Here is a 16,797-nt window from a genome sequence, read left to right as displayed (position 1 = left end):
TTCAAAAGATGTTTAGGCCTGCTCGTCTGCCACTAAGAATGAGTGCAGCTTGGCCCACTGATTAGCTCTAAAGAAACAGAAATTTTCAAACACAAAATATTCACGGTCAAACTAGATTCTTATAAAGTATGTTCTACAACAAATCTGAAACATACTCATGAAGGCCACTCTGGATTGCCTGTATCGTTGGTGAAATTTAACAGCCTGTAATTCAGTTCATCTAAAATGGTATCAGAAATAAAATAAACAAATAGGTCATGTAACCCCTCTATCCCCCTCACCAATTTTTTGTCCACATGCAGCTGGTGAGCCCTGCCCAGCACAGCGTTAAGTATCTACCCAAGAGGGATACCACCACTGCTGCACCTTCCTCTTCTCTAAGAGAGCAGGCGCTGACACATACCTATGGGCTGATACTTTAAGGTAAACCGAGTATACCAGGTGTCCTCCAGCTTCTTCAGGGCTTCGTTGTCATGCAGTGGAAACACCTGAATCACGATGCCAGATGTCAGCAGCCTCCTCACTGCGGAAGGAACAGGCGAGACGGGTTTGAGATTGCTCATGATACGCTTCATCAAATGCTACCCAAACTCTCCAGGAAGAGAGGTCTACACAGAGATCAACGCTATCCTGCCTGCTCCCAAGGTGTGTATTCTTCTGTTCTTCAGAATGTAAATCTCTTTACTATTTCCTTTGGCTATGAAAGCAATACAAGTCAATGTAAAATTTTAAACGTTACAGAAAGGCACAGGTTAGAATTTAGAGAGGCCCTTGTTATTCTCTCCCTTCCACAAAAACATAAACACTGTAAATAGCAATTCAGTGTATAAGCAGACTTCAAAATATACATCCATAAATATTTATTTTAGAAACAAAAGGGATCATTCTCTACACATCATTCTGTAATCTTCTCATGTAGTAGTAGTATATGATGAATATTTTTCAATGACAATATAAATAGAACATGAATGACCTTTTTCACAGCATCATAATATTCCCTTGTATGAAGTGCTATAATTTAACTAATCCTCTATTGAAAAATACTTTTCCTTTTATTTATTTATTTATTTATTTATGGTTGTGTTGGGTCTTCGTTTCTGTGCGAGGGCTTTCTCCAGTTGTGGCAAGCGGGGGCCACTCTTCATCGCGGTATGCGGGCCTCTCACTATCGCGGCCTCTCTTGTTGCGGAGCACAGGTTCCAGACGCGCAGGCTCAGTAATTGTGGCTCACGGGCCCAGCTGCTCCGCAGCATGCGGGATCCTCCCAGACCAGGGCTCGAACCCGTGTCCCCTGCATTGGCAGGCAGACTCCCAACCACCGCACCACCAGGGAAGCCCCCTTTTTTCACTATTATAAATAATGTTAAAATTCTTATACGTATAACTTTCCCCACCTGTCTATTATTTCCTTGGTACATACACTTAGAAGTAGAATTGCTAGCTCCAAGAGCAAAGCATATGTATCTTAAACTTGGACACATATTACAAAACAGCCTCTAGAAAAAATTTTACCAATCTGTCCTCTCACTACAGTGAAGGTAAGAGAATGTTCAGTTCCTTTCATTGTTACTGATCCTGAGTACTTTCAAAATCATTTTTACCTTTTCTAATCTGCTAACAAAGGCTTACATTCACAAACAGCAAATATCAAAATACAAAAAGACTTCCTGCTTTCAGCAATCATTTGGTATGATTTTAACACTTGTGCACACACCTGGGAGATGAGACAGGCTGGGACCTGGGACCCTTTACAAGAGTGTTTGCACCTGGACAAATGTCTCCTCCAGCAACAGAATACGAAGAAATTATAAGGGACTAAAAACTACCTTATGCAGGCCAAGTGCAGTTGGGGCAAATTATGAAAAATAAGATTCAAAAAGGCCACAAACCAACTGCCACTTCTGAGGAGCTGGGAGCAAAAGCAGAGAACTGCACGTGCCCCCTGCACACAGCACCACCAAGCGGCTGGGCAGACAACCTAAGCCACCCCTCCAGCCTGACCCACCAATCCGCCCCCAGCCTCACCCTATTTAAGGGACCACCTTGTACCTCCGCCCACCCCCGCCCCCCAGGAACAAGCAAGGGCACCTGTTACTTGTTTTAGTTCCCTTGTGCTGCAGCATGAGTCCCAATAAAGCCTTCCCTGAATTTCATCTGGCCGCTTCACAATTTCTATTGATTGAAGGGTCCAAGGTTGGTTACAGAGAGACAAACAAACTTAACCAAAGACAATATCCCCTAGTGATAATAAATGAAAACGGGGCATTCTCTCATCCATAATTTTTCAGAATGATTCACTGGGTAGACAGGTCTTCAGGTCTTTAAGAGGAAATGTGCTCAGTTCATGGAGAACTCAAATGCATGCCCTGTGCCACATGTGGGGAGATGCAGCACTTTCCACGCAAGTTCCTAGCAGCTGTTTTAATCAGCTCATCTCTTCTGAGGGCTGCCTTCCTTATCTCCTATCTACCTTGTTCCCAAAGACAAGTGATGCACATATCGGGCAGTAGGCCCTTCAATGAGGACGGCAAATAAATATCTGCAGCGTGGAAGAGAAACATGATTTAAGTATCTGATGTGCAAATACTGCATATAACAAAGAGAGATGGTATTCTCAGGAAAGATGCCCTATTATAAAATCTTCAGAGTAATTTAAAAGAAAACCTAACTTCTTAGACATGAAAAAAGGATAATAAAGAGGAGATATCTGATACTAACAGTAGGAAAAAATATCAATATTATCACTAGGGGATATTGTCTTTCGTTAAATGTGTTCGTCTCTCTCAGATATGTGCACAAGTGTTAAAATCGTACCAAACGACTGCTGAAAGGAGGAAGTTTTTTCTGATTTTGATATTTGCTGTTTGTGAATGTAGGCCTTTCTTATCAGATTAGAAAAGATAAAACTGATTTTGAAAATACTCAGGAAAAAGTATGGATCTCAAAAAAAAAAAGGATTCTTAATAGATGGTTCTTCTTACAACTATATCTCATGCATAAGTTATACAGAGGAAAAAAGTCTTAAAAAGCTAGGGTTGTGACAAAATCCCCCTTCTCAATAACTGAAAAAGGTATATACTCAAAATATCAACAACTAGGGTAAAAAGGTGTATGGTTTAAGTTATATCAGCCTCTGGTGCTGTCAAGTCCATTTTTAATATATTTTTTTAACATCTTTATTGGAGTATAATTGCTTTACAATGTTGTGCTAGTTTCTGCTGTATAACAAAGTGAATCAGCTATACATATACATATATCCCCATATCCCCTCCCTCTTGCATCTCCCTCCTACCCTCCCTATCCCACCATCCCTATCCCACCCCTCTAGGTGGACACAAAGTACCGAGCTGATCTCCCTGTGCTATTCAGCTGCTTCCCACTAGCTATCTATTTTACATTTGATAGGGTATATATGTCCACGCCACTCTCTCACTTTGTCCCAGCTTCCCCTTCCCCCTCCCCGTGTCCTCAAGTCCATTGTCCGTGTCTGTGTCTTTATCCCTGTCCTGCCCCTAGGTTCATCAGAACCATTTTTTTTTAGATTCCATATACGTGTTAGCATACGGTATTTGTTTTTCTCTTTCTGACTTACTTCACTCTGTATGACAGACTCTAGGTCCATCCACCTCACTACAAATAACTTAATTTCATTTCTTTTTATGGCTGAGTAATATTCCATTGTACATATGGGCCACATCTTCTTTATCCATTCATCTGTCAATGGACACTTAGGTTGCTTCCGTGTCCTGGCTATTGTAAATAGTACTGCAATGAACACTGTAGTACATGACTTATTCTAAAGTATTTCAGTGGGTTTTTTTGCAGCTAACATGAGTGAAAGTCAATCACCCACACCGGTTCTGATTCTTAGCTCTTATTTAGGGATGCAGAGCTGTACCTTATTCTTTCTTCTATTACTATCCTTTTCAACTACTGTATCAAGTTTTTGAACTTTGAACTGACTTATAACATCTAAATTATTATTTTACTATTTCTAAGCTTTGTTTAAAGAAATGACTCCATTCTGCTATAGAAAACTTTCCAGACAAGCATAAAAAGCCACTTGTATACCTCTAAAAATAAGACTGCAAACTGAGGGACTCAGAAAGAATATAAAACCGCAAGTCCTAAATTACTGGGCTTCTCTTCACCATCAATGCCAAAAGCATGGTTCTGGTTTCAGCTTCTAAAAATAGAGGTTTGTTTTTTTTTTTTTTCCCAATCCGTCGACTTCCTCATGTCAGTGAAGCATGTAATTAACCTGAGCCTTACCTTCAAAGGAAAATATGATGCTGTGCAGGCCTATTTAAAGAAAGGAACAATTCAAACCAAGATTCCTTCCTTTAAGAATGCTGAATGATCTGCCGTCAAGAACTAGGGTTGTAACTATTACAGCCATTTAATAATTAGCCAAACTAACCAAAATCTAATGTAAGGGAGACTGTGAGTAGCCTGGCTTATAGTAGGACCCTCTAAATTAAATAATGCAATAACAATACTAACACAGTCTGTTTAACATGACGTAAAAGTAAAGGCAGAAACCCCTCCCACAACTCCTTCCGGCGTTTCTGTGCAGCAGGGAGGGGCGGGTCATGCTGCCTCCACTCCAGCAGAGGGGTGATCAGCGCCGACTGGGAGCGGAGGCCACACAGTGAAGACAGAGTCCCTCTGCCCCTGCAGCCGCTGCTGTGCCCAGCACCCCGCCCAGGGCCCGCCTGCATCTAGCTCTCAGCTGTGAACAGACCAATCTGGTCTTAAAGAGGAAAACACTGCTTCTCAAGGATACCTGTGTTTTCAAAATACATCTTCATATTCCTGCATTGTTTTCATCCCTGCTTAACATAAAAACTGCAAGTATGTACGTGGCAAAACACAGTGTGTGTGGAGATACACAGATATAGATATATAGATATATGGTGCTGTAACCGGCACTAGACACATACACACACACACATACATCGATGGTTTCACTGTCTTATACACAAGCCTGCTACATGATATTTACTTGACATCCACTCTATTATTCTCATAAGGTCAATAAATAATTTTAGAAGACAGATTATATCTGACCACTCTAAAAATCTAACCATTTGTATATAGAAGATATTCAGAAGTAGTTACTGTAATGTTCTAAAAGAGTAGCAATATAATATTAAAGACCTACCATGAGATTGCCATATCCCAAAATCAAAACATCAGAATCATCTGATAGACACTTTGAGACAGAGCTTTTACCTAAGCTAAATAATATCCCTTAGGATAAAGTTAACATATAAGAAATTCTCTGCTCCCTCAACTCCTCTTTCTAAAGAAAATCTTTCATTAGGTTATTTCCATGACTATTAACTATTAGGAATCAACAGGCAAAGGCAGTCTGAGGTTATGAAGAGATCATAGCTCACACAGAAAACTGGAAAGGAGATGCCCCTCAAGATGACCGCTGATGACTAAGACACACGTATAACCAATTCCTAGTTCTCCACGTGTTTGCTATTTGATGGAAGAGGGGAGCTCTGAAGTGTGGAGCTCACAGCACTGTCAACTGCCCCTAGCTCGTGTTTACAACCACGCAAGTTGCTCTCTACTTAATGAAAGCTTTCCATCAAAACACAACATTATGACAAATAAAACTATAATCATTGCGTGTAAAATTAACTTAAACCTAAGATAAAGGAGAGTATCTCTCATGAAAGCCCTGGCCAGCTCCATTTCTATGGATTAACTTCATGAAAATCTAGGATTTTAAGTTACTCTAAGTTTCATTCATTCGAAAATTTGCACTCTGAAAATAGTTCACACTTTATGCGTATACCATTCCTTCTTCAACCAAATATTATGATCACACTTTCAAAGACACAGAGGAAGAGAATAATGCAGAATTTCAAAATCCAGACTTCTACAACCTTAATTTGATTCTTATCTCAGATGGCATACAAAATTTCAAATGATCCCGACTGAGATGATTTTATTGTTTTCATATTTATTGCAAAAAAGAAAGAGAGAAGAAGGAAGGGAGGGAGGAGGGATCCTTGATTACAAAAGCCTCATCCTGCCCACAAGAAAGTTATTTCTATTACGGCTTCAGGACACCAGACTGGCTACCTACACACCCAAGAGAAATCCATTTACATATTTTCCGCAAGGTTTCATTCAGTGCAAATGTCTGTCTTTGAAGCAACTGGGAGCACTTGGGAAATTGCTGCTCCTGAGTCCCATCTGATGAAAGCGTACACTCACTCTTTAACAGGTGGAAGCAGTGATTTCCACGTGATGGTCTGATTAATGTGATGAACAAGAAGAAACGAGATGCTCACATTAACAACTAGGACAGTGCCTTAGTCGGCTTAGTCTTTTAATTGATACAGGGCCCAGCTGTGCCTGAAAACATGCCCTCCCACCAAGAGATTAAAAAAAGATTTGAAATTTTGGAATGGCACCAAACAATGGCCTAAAAACAGAATGTGTAACTCCTGGTAACAAATGGTGGCAGAAAGACACCCCTGCCCTGTTCCTGTTCATGACGCCAAATTGAAAACAAAGTAAACAAGAAGCATAAAAGGAAACCCTACCTTTGATGAGAGGAGAACAAAAGAAAACAAAACAAACTATAAACTGAAATCACAAACTTTGAAAAGTGGCCTTAAAAGTCAGCCCAGGGTAAGCTAAGGGCATCCATGCCCCTGCAAACCAGGGCCAGCAGGCAGAGGGCAGGGTTCTCCTGGACACTGAGAGGTGGGAAACCACTGTCCCCTTGCCCAGAATGAAGGCAAAGGGGACGCCTGGCAGACCCCTGAAGTGTGTCTGCTCCCTGCCGGGCACCACAGCCAGACAAGAGACACGAGGCTGGAGGAAGAAAAGCGTGGGTCTGCCGTCTTGGGAAAAGAGCTGCCTGCTGGAACCCAGGGATGGAGGTGAGCAGCTCAGGAGCTGTGGGTCTTGGGTGGCCAAAGACAGACCTAAAGGCCAAACCCAGCAAAAACTCCTGATAAGAAACAGGGCTCCATGGAGGCTCTAAGACGACTCAAGGAGAGCACACTGAGCCAGGCAAAATCCAACCTCCTGACCACCACAGTTCCCGACTGGAGGCCCCCAACATCCCCTCTCCCCAACACACATACTTCCTCCCAAAATAGCTGGTCTGAAAAAAATAGGGACTCATTAAAAAATAAGTAAACACCACAAAGAAACTGGCATAGAACTATGCAAGAATACAAGGGAAAAAAGGAAGACCATTTAAAAAAAAAGGCAGAGAGGAAACATAGCAAAAAAAATTACAGCATAAAGCAATGAAAAATTATGGAATTCTTCAAGGAATTAAAGAAATTAAAGCAAGCCACATCTCTGAAATTAAAACTAGAGGAAGACCTATCAGAGCTGAAGGTGGGAGCTTAGAAAAGCGAAGTAAGAGAAAAATAAAACTACTATAGATACAAAGTCAATAAAAGCTACTGAAAAAGGAAAAACTGAAAAAATAAAGCCAGAAAATGAAGAAGACTAAGAAAATTACATAAAAACTTTAAAATATTTCAGAGAATATGTAAGATTCACATATATATAATTGGCATACCTAAAGGCAAGAAGAGAGAAAATACAGCCAAAGAAATCTTCAAAGGTAACTGAAGAAAATGTTTCTGAAATCATGGTAATCTTTAATCCACAAATTGAAAGAACATATGTCCAAAAAAAACCTGCTACAGAATAATTAATATCAAGACATATGCAGATAACTGGAAATGCAGACAAACAGGAATGATGAGTACCTGCACTCAGATTTCCAGACACCTCCTAAAAGCCACAGAGGTCAACAAGGAAAGCAGGCAAAAGCATTGATAATACATGTCTACAGTATAACTCAGAGACAGGGGAGACTACAAAATGCAGTTTACATATAAGTCAGGCAGTAAAGAATTGAAACACTCTCAGTTCCCGAGTGTATGTGGGACATTTTCCAAGATAGACCGTATGTTAGGTCATAAATTAAGCCTCACAGATTTAAAAAGATATAAATCATAAAAAGTATCCTCTGACCACAACGGGATGAAGTTAGAAATCAATAACAGAAGGAAAACTGGGGAATTCACAAATGTGTCGAAATTAAACAACACATTCTTAAACAACCAGTGGGTCAAGGAAGAAACCACAGAGGAAATTAGAAAATACTTAGAAATGAATGAAAACAAAACACAGCATACCAAAACTTATGGGACACAGAGAAAGCAAGGCTAAGGGGGGAATTTATAGCTATACATGCTTATATTTAAAAACGAGAAAGACCTCAAATAACAACCTAACTTTACTATTAAGGAACTAGAAAAAGAAGAACAATCTAAACCCAAAGCTAGCAGAAGGAAGAAAATAAAAATGATTGGAGCAGATATAAACAAAATAGAGAATAGAAAGATAACAGAGAAAATTAAAGAAAACAAAAGTTGGTTCTTTGAAAAGATCAACAAAATTGACAAATCTGGGGGCTTCCCTGGTGGCACAGTGGTTAAGAATCCACCTGCCAATGCAGGGGACACGGGTTCAATCTCTGGCCTGGGAAGGTCCCACATGCTGTGGAGTAGCTGGGTCCATGCGCCACAACTACTGAGCCTGCACTCTGGAGCCCGCTCACCACAGTTGCTGAGCCCGCTCACCACAACTGCTGAAGCCCACGTGCCTGGAGCCCGAGCTCTGCAGCAGGAGAGGGAAAAGAGCTGCCTGCTGGAACCCAGGGATGGAGGTGACAATGATAGGCCCGCGCACCGCAGCGGGGAGTAGCCCACGCTCGCCGCAACTAGAGAAAGCCCACGCACAGCAACAAAGACCCAACACAGCCAAAAAAAAAAAACTGACAAATCTTTAACTAGATGAACTGAGAAAAAAAGAAGACATAAATTACTATGATCAGAAATGAAAATGGGGACATTACTACTGATTCTAAAGAAATAAAAAGGATTGTAAGCGTGTACTATAAACACTTGTATACCAACAAACTGGATAGCCTAAATGAAATGGACAAATTCCTAGAAACACAAAACCTACCAAGACTAAATCAGGAAGGGAGAGAAAATGTGAATAGAACAGCCCTACAAGTATTAAGGAGATTGAATCAGTAACTACAAATCTCCTGACAAAGAGAAACCCTGAACCTGATACCTTCGCTGGTGAATTTTACCAATATTTAAAGGAAAACTAATACCAATTCTTCTCAAACTTTCCCCAAAAATTTAAGAGGAAGGAACACTATTAATTCACTCTATGAGGCCAGCATTACCCTGATACAAAGTCAGACAAAAGCACTACAGGAAGGGAAAACTACAGACCAATATCCCTCATGAACACTGATGGAAAAATACTCAATGCTAGCAAACTCAATTCAGCAGCATGTTAAAAGAATTATACACCATGACAAGTGCGATTTATTTCTAGAATGCAAGGATGGTTCAACATACTAAAAACAATCTGTGTAATATACCACATTAACAGAATGAAGGGGGGAAAAACCCACATGATCATTTCAATTGATGCAGAAAAAGCATCTAACAAAGTCCAACACTCTTTCATGATAAAAAAACACTCAATAAATGAGGTATAGAAGGAAACTACCTCAACATAATAAAATCCATCTATGAAAAGCCCACAGCAAACATCATGTTGAATGGTGGAAGAATGAAAGCTTTTCTCTAAGATCAGAAATAAGAGAGAGACGCCCACTGTCATCTCTTCTATTCAACATACTATTGGAAGTTCTAGCCTGAGCAATTAGGCAAGAAAAAGAAACAAAAAGCATCCAAACTGGAAAGGAAGAAGTAAAATTATCCCTGTTCACAGATGATATCATCTTATATGTAGAAAACCCTAAAATTTCCACAGAAATACTGTCAAAGCTAATAAATGAAGTCAGCAAAGTAGCAGGATACAAAGTCAACACAGAAAAAATCAGTTGCATCTCTATACACTAACAATGAACTATCTGGAAAGGTAATTATGAAAAAAATTCCATTTCTAATAGCATCATAAAGAATAAAATACTTAGGAATTAACTATGGAGGTAAAAGACTTGTACAATAAAAACTATAAAACAATGCTAAATGAAACTAAAGAAAACATAAAGAAATTGAAACACATCCCACATTCATGGGACTTAATCTTGTTAAGATGTCAATACTATCCAAAGCAATCTACGGATTCAATGCAATCCCTATCAAAATCCCAATGATGTCTTTTGCAAAAATAGAAAAACCCATCCTAAAATTCATATGGAATTTCATGGAACCTCAAATAGCCAAAACAATCTCCAAAAAGAAACACAAAACTTCCTGATTTCAAAACTTAGGCGAGAAGGGACAGTGATTGTTTAATGGGTACAGAGTTTCAGTTTTACAAGATGGAAAGAGCTATGGAGATGGATGGTGATGATGGTTGTAAAACTTTATGAATGTATTTAATACCACTGAACTGTACACTTAAAAATCATATATAGGGACTTCCCTGGTAGTGCAGCGGTTAAGAATCTGCCTGCCAATGCAGGGGACACGGGTTTGAGCCCTGGTCTGGGAAGATCCCACATGCCACGGAGCAACTAAGCTTGTGCACCACAACTACTGAGCCTGCACTCTAGAGCCCAGGAGCCACAACTACTGAGCCCGTGTGCCACAACTACTGAAGCCCGCAGGCCTAGAGCCCGTGCTCCGCAACAAAAGAAGCCACCACAATGAGAAGCCTGCACACCACAATGAAGAGTAGCCCCCGCTCACCGCAACTAGAGAAAGCCCGCGTGCAGCAACGAAGACCCAACGCAGCCATAAATAAATAAATAAATAAATTTATTTTAAAAAATCATATATAACATATGTTATATGTACTTCATCACAATAGAAAAAAAGAGAGACTTAAGAGATATAATAACCAAACAAAATGGGTGATCTATGATTGGATCTTGGTTTCAACAAACCAGATCTAAAATATATTTGGTGACAAGTGAGAAGATTTGAATATGGACTGACTCTTGGGCATCCATCCTCCTGGATGACACTGACTATTTGAAGGAAACCAGACTAGGGGACACAGAAACTTCTATGTTTAAAGAATATTTTAGGCAGCAAAAATGCTCTGGGCCTTGCCATTATCTGGGTTTGAGGCAAATTTGGAATTACACATTGTAGTAAATACTTTCAGTCTGCAAACTAGTATTTTCATTCAAATGGAATCACACAAAATCAGAAAGTTAAAAACTAATTTGCATTCAGCTATTATGTCACACTGTGAATCTTCTTAAGCCTTTCTATGTTTGTATGTGTTCATACCCAGTGAGATGAGAGGAGATGGGAAGAAAGCTTCAGGAAAAGACCGTGTCTCTGGTTTTTATTCCTCCACAGATTTTCATTATACTACAAGGTTTGGGTATACGGTAAGCTTTGTTAATTTTAACTGAGTAATATGCAAATATGTTCACGCTGAATTTTAAGCTTACTGAATGCTGTGAGACCTTGTAAATAAGAAGCAGAGAACCATAAACAACAAATAAATTGATCTAAAGGTGCAATACAATTAAGGTCTAAAGGCAAAAGATACGACTATGAAAAAATAAGTTATTGTAAAGTTGCGTTAAGTTCTTCAGTAAGAGGGGAAAAAAAGCCTCTGTAATTTGTTATTTACGTCTACTAAGGAAAAATAATTGCATTAGAATGTATATTCATGAAGCTGGTTGATACAATGACTTACATAATGATTTTCCTGGGTACAACTTTGCCTGGGGGTAACCAGGGATCATATTTTCATCTCTGGCTCTAAGACTTTCAAGTTCATGTTTGATAATGAATTGACGTTCTGCCATGGTGAGGAAATCATCATTATCATCTAAAATAAAACAAAGATTTACAGTTATTTTCTTAGGCCAAAATAATGGCCAAAATAAAATTAATAATGTTCAAATAACCTGGGATTATGAAATAATGATATAGACAATAAATAATAAACATGAGTAAGCAAAGTATAAAACTGGCAAATTAAATAGAACATAAAGCTCCTTAGATATTTTATAAGAATAAAAATATTCTGTAATGCCTTCATATAATATATAATTCTTTAATTATTATACTAATCATTCTATAATATGGTACAAACATCCAAATGGCAGACACTTGCTTGATCTCATTTAATACCAGTGAGCTGAAGGCAATACATTCTTTAATTCTAACAGTATTTTTAACTAGGGATGGAACTGAAGTTTGCCTACATGGCAAATTCTCCTCCTTCAAACTCTCAAGCCCAGGCCATTCCCTTCTGCAGTTGAACATCCCTCCCATAAATGAGGGAGGAGAAAGTCTGATAAGAAAATAGTGCTGTTTCTTGACAGGTGAATCCTCTCAAATGAGGTGAATTTCACCTTGATCATTTATTTATTAATATATAAAAATCCAGAGTGAGTGAGCCTGAAGAAGTCGAAATCACATCTTCTAACTCTGAAAGCCCTGAAAGGGACCAGTTTGGTTCTGAAAGCAAACTCTCACTCTGATAACATAGCCACCCTGGCTTTCTCAGTTCTTTCCAGAAACCATTCTCTTCTGGAACCCCCTTTGAAGCCAGAACAGAATCAGAATAGGGGATTATAGGACACTGGAATACTACTGTGTTTCTTATTTGTATCAATCCAGTGAACATTCACCATTCTAAGTAGAATAATATAAGTTACATGTGTCATCCTAGTTTATGTTCATCTATTCTAGGGGTTACAAAGTAAATCTGCAACCCCAAATCTGACCCCACCTGCTTTGATAAATAAAATTCTACTGGAACACAGCCTTACCCGTTCACTTCTTATGGTTGAAGGCTGCTTTTGCTCTGCAATGGCACTGTTGAATAATTGCGACAGATCATATCGTCCACACAGCCTAAAATATTTACTATCAGGCCCTTTACTGAAAAAGTTTGCTGATCCCTGATCTATTCATCAAAAACTTCTTTTTGATAAATTGATTCTGGTAGAAGCAATCTTGGAACTCACCCTCAAAACCTTTGAAGTTGTGTCGGGTTCCATACATGAAGGCTCTCATGGTGTTATCACTGCACTCTTTCACCAATCCCACTGCCTCTGCCCCCAGTAACAGTCTAATCCTGGAGGCACCGACAAGATATAAGTTCTGATTTTCTAGTGTTTCTTTCTCATATTTATTTAACAACGGTCTAAACAACAGCTGAGCACCTTCAGAAACAAAAGATTAGCACAATCTTAGAAAGAGATAAACATAAAAGTTTCCAAAATGAAAGCCTTCTAAATAAATATTATGTTCCTAGTTTGGTAGAAGGCAAATAAATTGTATTAACAATTTAAATCTATCTTCCAAATAAATAAGAAATATAAGTAAGCTGGGGATGGCAGTTCTTTATAGCTTTTTGAAATAAATGCCAAAACTGGAAAATGTAATAATAAGTGGCTTGCCAGTTACTCAAATTAGAAGTAAATATGAGACAAGAATCGAATATTTATTAGCTCTCAGTAAAAATATGGAGCAAAAGGATATAGTTTAATATAAAAATAAAATACCAAAATTTAAGAAAATTAATTTGAAATAGAGTATCCCAATAAAAATCCTGCAAATGTAACACAATTACATCGGACTACAACAGATTTTGTGAATGTTAAATACTAAATAATAAAGAGCAAAATAATTTTTCAATGATTTTTCCCATAAATACATGCAATTAGGTTTAAAGATATTTTTCTTAAACAGATTCACAAAATGTTAAGAGTAGATATTGTGATTTGATACTGTATATGGAATTATTTCACTTAAAATATTATGGAGAAAAAGGAATTTTTTTCCTGATTTTTAATTTCTACTTACATCAAACTTTTTAAGGTACATTTATTTCTTTACTATTTATCCTCTCTAGAGGATTGACAGGAATTATAAAAATACTAATCAGATGGTAACAGGATAATGAGCAGAATTTATATTTCACTTACCCAAAGGATTAACAGATTAACGTACTATGGCACTATTATTTAGGTAATTTACAACAGAGGTACTAAAGACTTTAATAAAAAAATCAATAAAAATATAAATAAAATATAATAAAAGATATACATATAAAAGATATATTCAATTTAAAGAAAACACAAATGTCTCTTAAATATAAAATCCTTAATGTCATTCATATTAAGATAAATGCAATGTGTGTGTGTAAGGAGAGAGAAAAAAATGTGTATGATTCTTCTCTTCCATGGATAGGGCATTAGCCTAGTGTTTTTGAGAAGCAGCATTTTGGAAATGCACACGGTTAAGAATTTTAACTCCATGTTCTCTGAAAGTGAGTCCTGCTAATTTGGCTGCTATTAAGGGCTAGGGCTTTGGACTTTGGTTGTATTTTATATACGAATTGCAAACCTATCTGTAAGTTATCACATTGATTTGCATGTATGTTTTCTCTTTGCCCTTCTAAAGTTCCACTCTTCTTAAATGCTACCTCAGTAGTGTTTCCCAAAGCATATTCGATGACCCATACTAGATGCTGCATGGGAAAAGGGGATCTGTGATTAAATACCATCAAAAAATTGCGTTAAACAAAGGTGAACGGATTTCTTTATTGTGAAATTACTCAAAACGTATTTTATGTTTATTTGCATTTTAAGTCTCCAAGAATAGGGCAGTACGTGCAGTCTTTTTGACCTAAGAAATCTGTCCTTTGTTCCCGTAACAGAATTTCTTCAAGAATCATTGTCCATGAGTCACCTCTTCAGAAAATGTCGCTATAAAACAAAAGCCAGCTGAATAAATCCATTTGGGTGCTCTGTTTAATTAAAAAACAAAAAACAAAAAAAAACCCCAACACCAATATGCTACTTTTCACTTCTCACACTGCAAAAATCAAAAGTAGGGTTAAAAACTAGGTTGGTGGGTATGGTAGCCATAGAAGTGCCCTGCTCCACCCAGAGCTCCCATCAAAAGAATCTGCTGTGAGGAGCAGAGTTGACTGCAGCCTCCTGCTGCCCCCCTTTGGGCACAGCACCCTCACACCTAGACCATGCTCCCCCAGCTGCTCCCAGCCACAGGCTGAACACGCAGCGGACACTGGAATGAGGCCATTCCTGCTCAACATGCGTTTCCTTTAAAGGGCAATGTTGGGCCTGGCTCATACGTTCTCAGAACCGTGCTGTAGTCTGAGGCTCTTCCTATCCAAGCCTCCTTCTTCCCTCTCTCCTTTCTGAAGTGTTAGACCTGCACCAAAGTCTGAAGCCTCTCAATGTCTAATCCTGCTCCTTCTCCCTTTATCTTTCTACAGATGTTCCCCTCAACAAACCTCCTGTGCATTAAATCCCATTTGGTGGGCTTCCCTGGTGGTGCAGTGGGTAAGAATCTGCCTGCCAATGCAGGGAACATGGGTTTGATCCCTGGTCCAGGAAGATCCCTCGTGCCGCGGAGCAACTAAGCCCGTGTGCCACAACTACTGAGCCTGTGCTCTAGAGCCCACGAGCCACAACTACTGAAGCCCATGTGCCTGGAGCCCGTGCTCCACAACAAGAGAAGCCACAGCAATGAGAAGCCCGCGCACCGCAACGAAGAGTAGCCCCCGCTCGCCGTAACTAGAGAAAGCCCACATGCAGCAACAAAGACCCAACACAGCCAAAAATAAATAAATAAAATTAAAAAAAAATTTTTTAATAAAATAAAATAATCCCATTTGGCATCTCTTGCTTGGACGACGCAAACTGACACGGAGTGGGGAAAGGCACTCTGAGACATCACAAGGGGAGTATAAAAGGGTATAACCTTCACAGAGAAACATGTCAACATCTTGTTCTGAAAAAGAGTAGTCCCCATCCCCCCACCGCCCCCCCCAAGGCAATGATTTTCAACTTGTTCAGGTGATTCCTTCGTGATTTCTTTTCATGTCACCCAAACAACATGCTTATAGAGCTATTTATTTTTGTTTAAACCTTGGCAAATGAGGATTTAGCTCTCTTTCCAACCCACCTTCACCATTTCCACCCACCGTTTCCATCACCCCATTCTCACAATATCGTCATATCATCCTTTTCATCCCATCAACAGTATTTTCATTATTATGACTACATATGTTATAGTTGAGCCTTACAACATGCTATGATTTTCCTTCCCTACAACTTACCGTTTTCCCCAAAATTGGTATCTTGTCTTATCATGTGCTTGGTTTATTGTGTACTTATTGCTAATTCAATCCCCCAAGCTCTGCCAATTATTTAAGTCTTCCCTCAATACACTGCCAAGAGAGATAGCCTGTTAACATTATCTTCTCAGAGAAATCTCTCTTTGCTCCGCCCTCACACCTTGTTGACAGCTGGGTGGGTTCAGAACTCTGGACTGAAATCATTTTCCTTCAGAAATGAAGATATTATACCACTGCCTCTAGCTTCCAGTGTTTCTGACCTATTTTCTTTTTTCTGGAAGTTTGTAGTATCTTCCCTGTCCCCAGGCTTCTGAAACCCTCCAGTGATATGCCATTTTCAGCCACAGTGCTGGGCATTGCATGGGCCCTTTCAATCTGAAAAAGCACACATCAGCCCTGAGTTTCTCTTTGATGATTTCTTCCTCTCCTTCTTCTCTCTTCCCTTTTTAGAACGCCTTTTATTCAGAGGTGTACCTCCTGGACTAGTCCTCTAATTTCCCTATTTTTTTCTCTTAGATTTTCCAACTCTTTACCTTTTTGCTCTACTTTCTGGGAGGTTCTGTCAAAATTGTCTTCTAACCCTTTTACTGAGTTTTTAGATTTTGCTCTCATACTTTCATTTTATGAGCTTTTTTTCTAAATTATTATTTTATAATATCCTAC

General features: G+C 38.9%; 1 protein-coding gene across 2 annotated transcripts in view; it reads right to left on the bottom strand.

Annotated features, from left to right (window-relative positions):
• The window catches only part of ANO10 (anoctamin 10), a 233,319-nt gene that overhangs the window by 204,164 nt on the left and 12,358 nt on the right, over window positions 1-16,797 (bottom strand). For both annotated transcript variants that reach the window (XM_061195262.1, XM_061195263.1), the window contains exons 3-5: window positions 12,992-13,189; window positions 11,710-11,844; window positions 404-523 (exon numbers count right to left, since the gene is read on the bottom strand). In XM_061195262.1, the coding sequence (XP_061051245.1) occupies window positions 404-523; window positions 11,710-11,844; window positions 12,992-13,189 (453 nt within the window). The remainder of the gene's footprint in view (window positions 1-403; window positions 524-11,709; window positions 11,845-12,991; window positions 13,190-16,797) is intronic.

Source organism: Eubalaena glacialis, chromosome 7 (assembly GCF_028564815.1).
Source record: "Eubalaena glacialis isolate mEubGla1 chromosome 7, mEubGla1.1.hap2.+ XY, whole genome shotgun sequence".
Lineage (NCBI taxonomy): Eukaryota > Metazoa > Chordata > Mammalia > Artiodactyla > Balaenidae > Eubalaena > Eubalaena glacialis.
Note: the sequence above shows the minus strand (reverse complement) of the source record. Positions and strands in the feature narration are given on the sequence as shown.